General features: G+C 50.2%; 1 protein-coding gene across 1 annotated transcript; it reads left to right on the forward strand.

Annotated features, from left to right (window-relative positions):
- Nucleotides 1-10,490, forward strand: STAP2 (signal transducing adaptor family member 2). The gene is made up of 13 exons (XM_061149294.1): nt 1-223; nt 2,728-2,799; nt 2,925-3,047; nt 6,364-6,420; nt 6,913-7,013; nt 7,455-7,589; nt 7,881-7,950; nt 8,040-8,142; nt 8,276-8,350; nt 9,589-9,744; nt 9,831-9,923; nt 10,007-10,081; nt 10,315-10,490. The coding sequence occupies exons 1-13, from the start codon at nt 122-124 to the stop codon at nt 10,455-10,457; spliced, it is 1,305 nt and encodes a 434-aa protein (XP_061005277.1). The 5' UTR covers nt 1-121; the 3' UTR covers nt 10,458-10,490.
- The last annotated feature ends 66 nt before the right edge of the window (nt 10,491-10,556 follow it).

The following is a 10,556-nucleotide window of genomic DNA, read 5'->3' on the forward strand; positions in this document are numbered from 1 at the left end:
GGGAGCTCTGGAGCTGACAGAAGAGAGGAAATTCCCCTGGAACCTGTTTCTCAGCTTCCTGGCTCAGCTGGGGCACCCGCTGGAGGGAGAGGCCAGGCCGGGCCAAGGACCCTGGCCCGTCATGGCCTTGGCCCTGAGCCCGCCCCGGGTCCCCAAGCCCAAGAGTGCCCTACCCTCGCACTACTATGAGAGCTTCCTGGAGAAGAAGGGACCCCGAGATCGGGTAAGACGGGCTGGGGAGCTGGCACTGCTGGACGGCCCCTGGGCAGGTGCGGCACCTCTCTGAACCTAGACCTCCCCAGCCTGCTGAGGAGGGTGGGGTGGGTGCTGGTTGGGGCAAGGCATGGACTGGGGGCTGGGAAAGGTTCTGTCTGTCTGTCTGTCTCTCCCTGACTCTGATCTGAGCTCTTTCTCTTTCTGTGTCTCTCCCTGCCTGGCTCTATTGGTCTCTTTCTGAATCTCAGATATAAACAGGATTGGGAACTTCCTCCAGGAAGTAGGGGGGCTGTCTTCTGACACCACTCCCCACCCCCCGCATCCCTCCTCCCCTAGCCCTGAGCTAACTCTGTGAACCTTAGCCACAGGGGTCAAGGTCCGTACAGATTGCAGGTGGGGAGAGTGAGAGGTACTGGGGGCTGTGTCCTACAGGACCAGATGCCAGTCAGGGGCCCAATGAGTGTGTGTGTGTGTATGTGTGTGTGTCCTTCTCAGAATAAAGCTTGACCCCTCCAATCCGCTAAGCCCCACCCTCATCTCCCACTAAGACCCGAACCAAGCACCCTTTTCCCTGCCTTTGCCCTGGAAGTTTCCTCCTTTCCTTCTGCCTTCATGCATTCAAATCCTCCCCATCCTAAAAAGCACTAGAGGCAGGAGATCTCAGGGGTTAAGAAAGAGAGTTTATTTATCTGTGAACACACCTCGAAGCATGTAAGGGATCTTGGTTCCCCAACCAAGGATCAAACCCACACCCCCTGCAGTGGAAGCCAAGAGTCTTACCACTGGACTGCCAGGGAAGTCCTAGGCAGGTACCATAATTATCTGCTATTTTACTGGTGGTGAAACTGAGGCACAAAGAGTTTAAACAGCATTCAGTGGGTGACACATAACTGGTGTATGACAAAGCAGATGAGTTTGTTCCCTTACTGCTTTCTTCCCAGTGCCTGGCACACAGTAGTTCTTCAGGAAATGATAGTTAAATGTATGTGTGTATCTAGGATGTATCTATGGATGGACAGATGGGTGGGTGGACAGACAGGTGCTGCTGCTGCTGCTAAGTCACTTCAGTCGTGTCCAACTCTGTGCGACCCCATAGACGGCAGCCCACCAGGCTCCTCTGTCCCTGGGATTCTCCAGGCAAGAATACTGGAGTGGGTTGCCATTTCCTTCTCCAATTCATGAAAGTGAAAAGTGAAAGCGAAGTCGCTCAGTCGTGTCCGACTTTGCGCGACCCCATGGACTGTAGCCTACCAGGCTTCTCTGTCCATGGGATTTTCCAGGCAAGAGTCCTGGAGTTGGTTGCCATGTCCATCTCCAGGACAGACAGGTGAAAGGATGGATAAACACAAATATACTTGGGAGACACTGCAGGTTTGGTGCCAGATCACCACAATAAAGCAAACATTGCGATAAAGTGAGCCATATGAATTTTTTTTCATTTCCCAGTGCTTTATAAAAGTTATGTTGACACTAGTCTGTACCCTGTTGTATGTAATAGCACTATATCTTTTTAAAAATTAGCTCATAATCATCTGCTTTCTTTTTAATTATTTACTTCTTTACTTTTGGCTGCGCTGGGTCTTTGTCGCCGTTCGAGGGCTCTCTCTAGTTAAAGTCAGGGGAGGCTTCTCTGTAGTTGCAGTGCACGGCCTTCTCATTGTAGTGGCTTCTCTTGTGGCTGAACATGGGCTCTAGGGCTTGTGGAATAGCACTGTATCCTAAAAAGACAATGCACATAACTTAATTTTAAAATAATGCTTTTGGAAAAATGATACCAGTAGACACTTTCTTGACTTAGGATAGCCACAGATCTTTAATTTGTTTAAAAACAAAACCCCACAATATCTGTGAAATGCAATAAAATGAAGCATGCCTGTAGACAGGTGGATGGATGGATGGGTGAGTACATAAGTGGATAAAAGAATGGATGGATGAATGAATCAATAGGTGGCTCGATGGATAGATGATCAGTGTCAATATAAGAGCTATCCTCATTGTGAAAGTTAGTCACTCAGTCATGTCCAACTACTTGCAACCTCATGGACTGTAGCCCACCAGGCTTCTCTGTCCAAATACTACAGTGGGTAGCCATTCCCTTCTCCAGGGGATCTTCCCAACCCAGGGGTCGAGCCCCTGTTGGTCTCCTGCATTGTAGGCAGATTCTTTACCATCTGAGCCACCAGGGAAGACTCATTAATTTACTTCTTCCTTCGGGAAGTCTTCCCTGATTTAGCAATTTGAAGTCCTCTCTCCTCCTCTTGCAATCTCTTGGCCCAGAGTCTGTCTCTACCTGAGGGTGCTAATTTCTCTTCTTCGGAAGATTTTAGTGTCTCTGCTTTCTCTGTGGGCTTCCCTGGTGGCTGCAGGTGATGAAGGAAACCAAGTAAAGATCTGGGAGAAGCATGTTCAGGCAAAGAGCCCAGCAGGTGCAAAGGTCCTGAGGTAGAGAAGGATGGAGGTGCCCAGCTCTGCCGCCTCACCTCCCTCTCTTTCTTCACCTCTGGTTCACAGGATTACAAGAAGTTCTGGGCAGGCCTTCAGGGCCTGACTCTCTATTTCTACAACAACAATCGGGACACTAAGGTAAGGATGGAAATTAAGCCTCAAGAATTGGCCTGCCCTTGATCCCAGGACCTAACAGAGGGTGTGGACAGGATGTCCTAGCTGGAGGGGATGAGACACTCAGACTCTGTCTTCTGTGCTCCCAGCATGTGGAGAAGCTAGATCTAGGAGGCTTTGTGAAGCTCACAGATGAGGCTCCCTGGGGGAACTCCCATGACCCTGGCACCCACTTCTGCTTGGTCCTTCGGAACCAGGAGATCAAGTTCAAGGTAAGTCTCTTAAGGAGGGGCTGGTGGGAGACCATTCCTCCATGTCACACCCACCATTAACACATACCAGCACAGAGTCAATACAGAGTTTATCACTGGGTTGGTATCACTGGGCAAATCATTAACCTCTCTGGGCCTTAGTTTCTACAAATGAAAAATGAGATAATATGTGTAAAGTGCCCAGAACACAATCTGATCCACAAGGACCACAACTGCCATCATTCAATCTTCAGTTAACATCACTGAGCACCTATCGTGTTCCAGACACTCTTCTTAGTCACAGCAGTGACTAACACAATTAAAAATTCCTGTGCTTAGAACACTTTCTAATATCATGTTCAGTCGCTAATTTGTGTCCAACTCTGTGAACCACATGGACTGCAGCACACGAGGCCTCCCTGTCCAGCTCCCAGAGCTTGCTCAAACTCATGTCCATCGAATCAGTGATGCCATCCAACCATCTCATCCTCCGTTGTCCCCTTCTCCTCCTGCCTTCAGTCTTTTCCAGCATCAGGGTCTTTTCCAGTAAGTCAGTTCTTCACATCAGGTGGCCAAAGTTTTGGAGCTTCAGCTTCAGCATCAGCCCTTTCAGTAAACATTCAGGGCTGATTTCCTTTAGGATTGACTAGTTTGATCTCCTTGCAGTCCGAGGGACTTCTCCAGCATCATAATTCAAAAGCATCAATTTTTCGGCTCTCAGCCTTCTTTATGGTCCAACTCTCACATTGGTACATGATTACTGGAAAAATCATAGCTTTGATTATATGGACTATTGTCAGCAAAGTGATGTCTCTGGTTTTAATTATGCTAACATCATACACAAAAATAAACTAAAAATGGATTAAACACTTAAATGTAAGACCATGTACTATAAAATCCTAGAGGAAAACATAGACAGAACACTCTTTGACATAAATTGCAGCAGTATCTTTTTGGATCCAGCTCCTAGAGTAAAGAAAATAAAAACAAAAATAAACAAATGGGACCTAATTAAACTTAAAAGGTTTTGCACAGCAAAAGAAACCAAAAAGACACCTATAGAATGGGAGAAAATATTTGCAAACCATATGACCGACAAAGGATTAATCTCCCAAATACACATACAGTTCAATATCAAAAAAACAATCAACTCAAACAAAAAATGGGATATCTAAATAGACATGTCTCCAAAGACATAAAGATGGCCAAGAGACATGTGAAAAGATGCTCAACATCGCTAACTATTAGAGAAATGCAAATCAAAACCACAATGACACTGGTCAGAATGGCCATCATCAGAAAGTCTACAAATAATAAATGCTAGAGAGAGTATGGAGAAATGGGAACCCTCCTGCCCTGTTTTTGAGAATGTAAATTGATGCAGCCAGTATGGGGAACAGTATGGAGTTTCCTTAAAAAACTAAATATAGAACTACCATATGGTCCTGCAATCCCACTCATGGGCATATATCAGGAGAAAACAATAATTCAAAAAGATACATGTACCCCTACGTTCATGAAGTGAAATGAAGTGAAAGTCACTCAGTCGTGTCTGACTCTTTGTGACCCCATGGACTACACAGTCCATGGAATTCTCTAGGCCAGAATACTGGAGTGGGTAGCCTTTCCCTTCTCCAGGGGATCTTTCCAACCCAGGATCGAACGCAGCATTTACAAGAGCCAAGACACAGAAGCAACCTAAATGTTCTTCAATGGAAGAAATGAAAAAGATGTGGTACATACACACAATGGAATATTACTCAGCCAGTAAAAAGAACAGAATAATGCCATTTGCAGCAACATGGATGGACCTAGAGATTATATACTGAGTGAAGTAAGTCAGAAGGAGAAAGACAAATACCACATGATATTGCTTATCTGTGTAATCTAAGAAAAAAATGATACAAATGAACTTACAAACAAACAGAAATAGTTCCACAGTCATAGACAACAAATTTATGGTTACCAAAGGGGAAAGGAGGGGAGGAATAAATTAGGAGTTTGAGATTAACATATACACATTACTGTATATAATATAGATAAGCAAGAAAGACCTACAGCGAAAACTATATTCAGTATTTTAGAATAATATATAAGGGAAAAGAGTCTCAAAAAGAATCTCATAGGGACTTCCCTGTGGTCCAGTGGTTAAGACTCCACCTTCTAATGCAGGAGGTGCAGGTTCCATCCCTCATTGGGGAAATAAGATCCCATATGCTAGTTGGTAGAGCCAAAAATTTTTTTAAAAGAATCTCATATATAAAATACATATATATATATATATATATATATATCACTTTTCTATATACCTGAAAGTAACACAACATTATAAATCAACTATACTTCAATTAAAAAAAAAAGAAAAGAAATACCTGCCCTTGTAGAGTTTACAGTCTTGAGTCTTGTGGCAGAAGCATACAATAAAAAATTAAAACGTGTAAAATATATGGAGTATTAGATGGTGGCAGATGCTAGGGAAACAAGTGCAAGGGAAAGGGGATGGGGGCTCAGGGCTGCGATGTTAAGAAGTGTGAATAGGTCTTCTTATTGAAGACCTGAAGGAGGTGAGGAAGCCAGCAGCGTAGAGATCTGAGAAACAACTTCAGCAGTAGAAACAGAATGTGCACAGGCCCTGAGGCTGAACTGTGCCTGGAATGTTGGAGGAACAGTGAGAAAGCCCCAGTGGCTGAAGCAGAGTGAGAAAGGAGGAAAGAGGGAGGGAATGAGGGCAGGGAGGGGATGGGGCAGGTTGTGTAAGACCTGTGGGCTACAAGGAGGACCTGGGTTTCTACCTTGAGGAAGGTAGAAATCAAGGGAGGGTTTCACACATAGGAGATGTATGATCTACGTTTTTTTTGAAATGTTGATGTGAACTTCCCTGGTGGTCCAGTGGCTCAGAATCCACCTGCCAACGCAAGCGACTCGGTCCAGGAAGATTCCACCTTCTGTGGAGCAACGGTTATGCGCTACAACTATTGAGCCCAAGTGCCACAACTACTGAAGCCCATTTGCCCTAGAGCCCATGCTCTGCGACAAGAGAAGCCACTGCAATGAGAAGCCTGCAAACTGCAACTAGAGAAAGCCTGCGTGCAGCAATGAAAACCCAGCACAACCAAAATAAATTAATTATATTAAAAATAGTTGATGTAATAACATTAAAGAATAGTACCCCCATATTACTAAGGACGTATATTCATACATCATTCTAAATTAACCTGCTCAACATTTAATTTTCATAACAACCCTCGGAAACAGGGATGCTTATTCCTTACTCCCATTTCACAGATGGATAGACCAAGGCTCTTCAGCCAGGCATACTTTTTCTTTTGCTCCCCAGGTAGAGAGCCTGGAGTCTCGGGAGATGTGGAAAGGCTTCATCCTGACAGTAGTGGAGGTAAGAGTGGTCAACCTCGGCCCTTCCCTCTCTCCTTCCCCACTTGGCCTGCTCATAAATCCTTTTTAAAATTTCCATTCCCCGAACAAACCTCTCAACCTCCTCATTAGTCTCAAACTGGCAGCCTCTGAGCCAGGTGTAAACCATCTGCGTTTTGTTTTGCCAACAAAGTGCTATAAATTTAAAAGTCAGCTGCTGTCGTTTAAAAACCAGGAATGTTAGCAAACAGCCCTGATTTCTATGTTACTCAATTGCTCCCCGTCTGGCCCTACAGGCCATTGAGTTTGAGAGCCTCCATGCTAGCATTTGCTCTGTCCGTCCCCCATCACGGAAGTCCTCTCTAAGCCCTTTCTGCCCCTGAGGTGTCAGGAGGCTCGGGAGCCCCCTCCAGACCTGGGTTCCATTCTGGCTACATCCGCACCTTGGCCTCAGTGTGCCCCCTGTGACACAGTCACAGGCGCCCATTCCCTGATCGCCCCAATCCCGGTTCAGCTCCGCGTCCCATCCAACCTGACGCTGCTGCCAGGACACCTGTACATGATGTCCGAGGCCCTGGCCAAAGAGGAGGCCCGCCGTGCGCTCGAGATGCCGTCGTAAGCACCCGAGGGTCTCCAGGACGGTGGCGGGCTGGGAAACATGGGGCCGCAGAGGGCAGTGAATGGGGTCTCCTGGCGTTGGGTCTTGGGTACACGGTGTATCCGGGCAGGGATGGGGATTGGGTCCCCACAGCTGGGAGCCCGACTGGATGTTTGGGGCAGTTCTAGGTTCCTGACCGCGGGTCTGGGCCTTCAGGGGAGGGTTTAGATGCCGGGGTGGCGGGCCTGGGGCTCTGAGTGTTGGCCTCCGTTCCCGGAGGGCAGGCATGGGCTTCCAGAGGCAGAGTCTGGGTCTGTGGGGGTGAGGTAGGGTCTCCTGGGGGCAGGTGAGCGACAGGCGAGCTTGGCTGGGTGCCCAGGGGCGGGGTTACGTTGGGAGGGCGTGGCTGTGTCTCTGGGGGCGGGGCCTGCTCCAGTGAGTGACGTTGCCCGCCCCAGGTGCTTCCTGAAAGTGAGCCGACTGGAGGCGCAACTGCTCCTGGAGCGCTACCCCGAGTGCGGGAACCTGCTGCTGCGGCCCAGTGGGGACGGCGCGGGCGGCGTGTCGGTCACCACGCTCCAGACGCTCAATGGGTGCGCATGCGCGGCTTCGGGTGGGCGGGGGCGTCGGGTACAGGGGCGTGGTCACGCTGTGGGTGGGGCCTGGGCGGGGCCTCCCAGTGGAATCTATCATGGCTTGGTTCTCCCGGGGGACATTACCAGGAGCAGGGTCTTTCTTGAAGGTGGAGTCCTTTGAGGGCCTAATGCCCCGCTGAGAGCCACGCCAGGACGTGGGGTGGTCAGGGTTAGACCCTTCTTGGGGGCGGGGCCCGGGCCCTTCCTTGTCCTACAGCCAGGTCATGCACTCGCCCCCTACCCTGTCAGGACGCCGGTGGTCAGGCACTACAAGGTGAAGCGCGAGGGCGCCAAGTACGTAATCGACGTGGAGGAGCCGGTGAGCATTGGGCCGGGTCCGGGGAAGGCAACAGCGTCGGCTGCGCCCCTTCCACGCCGGCCCTGATAGCATCTCCTCTCTGACCCCAGTTCTGCTGCACCTCGCTCGAAGCAGTGGTCAACTATTTCGTGTCTCACACCAATAAGGCGCTGGTGCCCTTCCTGCTGGATGAAGACTATGAGAAAGTGATAGGTTGGTAGAACCTCAGGGAACTCGGTTGGGGGGAGGGCTCAGCCCACGCCTCTCCCGCCCCCTCCCCAACCCGGACACCCTTGGGTCAGCCCCCAGCTGCCGTGCCTCCTCCAGGCCGCCCTCTCTGTTCCAGGCTTCGTGGAGGCGGATAAAGAGAATGGCGAGAGTGTGTGGGTGGCGCCCTCGGCCCCCTCCACCCCCGGCCCAGGTGATGCCTCCTCCCCACGGCCGCCGCTGGGGCAGAGTGGGAAAGGATCTAGGACCCTCATGGCTCCACCTGTGCCCAGTCTTGTACCTAGAGCTGCAGGGACCCAGAAAGTACCCAGACCCTGTCCTCTAGGTGCTTCCAGGTTATGTAGGAAATGGACAGGGCTGGGCACACACACTCGCAATCCTGAGAGGTTGAACCTGGGGCTGGAAGGCGAGGGGGTGGGTGAGTACGGGGGTGGGGGTGCAACCTAGAGTTGGGGAGAGGAGGAGGATGGGCAGAGTGGTGGGGGGGAGTCTTCTTGGAAGAGTGGGTGTTTCCTAAATTTCTCAAAGGATTTCATTAGGAAGAGATGGGAAATCAGGCTGGGAGGTGGTCCAGATTATGGAGCAAAAGGAAGAGATTAGAAAAGTGGAAAGAGGTCTGTGGGATGAGCAGTATGATCTTCCCTGGACTGGGCAGATGCTGAGGACCCCACATGCATGACACATACACAAATGTATGTACAATGTACACAAATGTACATACATACACACATGCCACTCATGAACATAAACCTGTGTGTCCACCTGTATAATGAGAAGTTCCTATGTAAACAGTGGCTCCACCCATGCATAAACATGGGTATCATACAGTTCCAGTCCCATGTAGCACACATATATATACTTCAAGTCACAACCACGTGTGTACACACAAAATGCAGACATATCCACTCATGAGCACAGATTCAGACCTTTACAGATACATGTGTGTACACACTAATATAGACAAGTGCTGTAACACATACCTTAGCATCCATGAGGTATCATGCATGCACGAGAGTATAAACCCTTCACTGAGCAGTGCTTAGTACCTCAGCTGTGTTTGACTCTCTGGACTGTAGCCCACCAGGCTCCTCTGTCCATGGGGATTCTCCAGGCAAGAATACTGGAGTGGGTTGTCATGCCTTCTTCCAGGGGATCTTCTCAACTCAGGGATTGATCCCAGGTCTCCCGCATTGCCGGTGGATTCTTTACAGGCTGAGCTATCAGGGAAACCCTTTACTTACATTCAACTTACGAAATTCACCCAGTGTTCATGTATTGCTACCCAGGGACACACATCCACAGACATAAACAGGCCCATGCCCAGACACACATGCATGGAGACACAGGCCTGCATGCAGGTGTGCACACACACATCCCCACCTGTATCTCTGTCCCACCTGGGCCCCAACAGTGACCACAGTTTCCCACCAGGTCCTGCAGCCCCCAAGGGTGGCCCTAAGCAGCTGCCTCCCACATCCATCACGCCTGCGCCCAGTCAGGACAAGCTGCCTCCACTACTGGACCAGGATAACAACTATGTCATCCCCATTGGAGACACTCCAGCTGCCAGCTACGTGAACGAGGATGGTGGGTGGGGGACCGGGGTGGCTAGAGCTGGCCAAGGGTAGCAAGCTGGTGACCGGATGTGACATACTACATCTCTGTCCACACAGTGCCTTCCCCGAGTCGACCAGTTGTTCCAAAGCCCAGGCGGTTGGCCAAGCTACAGGCAAAGCTTCCAAAGCCACCTATTGCGCCCAAGTCAGGTATGGGGTGGGGGTTCCTCCTCCCAGCCCTTCCCCTTTGCACCTGAGGGTGGGCCTCAGCCTTCATCTGTCTGTTCCTGCAGAGCCCAAAGGCCTCAACAGTGGCCCAGCCAGGAAGCTGGCAGCCAGCTCAGCACAGGCTTTCTCGCCCACCACAGGTAAGGGGTCAGTGTAAGAGGGCTTCTCAAGTGGGGGACCCAGGTGGTCACACTCTGGAGCACTCCCATGCTAGGTTTAATGCTCTGCTGGGTCCATCTTGAAGTTCCTCATGGCCACTGAACACACTTTCATCTTATGCTGCAGTGGTCCTGGGTGGACATAAGCAGGGAAAGCCTAGACTGGGGGTCTCGGGTGCCACTGGAGCCTCAGGTCCCCCTGCCCTCATTCTCAGGGCTGGCAGATGTGACAGCAGAACTGGAAGAGAAACTGCAGAGGAGGCGGGCACTGGAGCAGGCAGCCGAGCACGTGGCAGACCAGCGGGTCCGTCTCCAAGCGCCACACACCAGTCAGGCGGATCCCTCCTCCCAGAATTAAAGCTCAAGCGACCTCAGGAGCTGTGTTTGGCTTGGCTTGTGGGGCGGTGCGGGGTCTGTTAGATGACTGCCACAGCTGGTCCCAGTGGTCCTCAGCTCA

This window comes from Dama dama, chromosome 9 (assembly GCF_033118175.1).
Source record: "Dama dama isolate Ldn47 chromosome 9, ASM3311817v1, whole genome shotgun sequence".
Classification (NCBI taxonomy): Eukaryota; Metazoa; Chordata; class Mammalia; order Artiodactyla; family Cervidae; genus Dama; species Dama dama.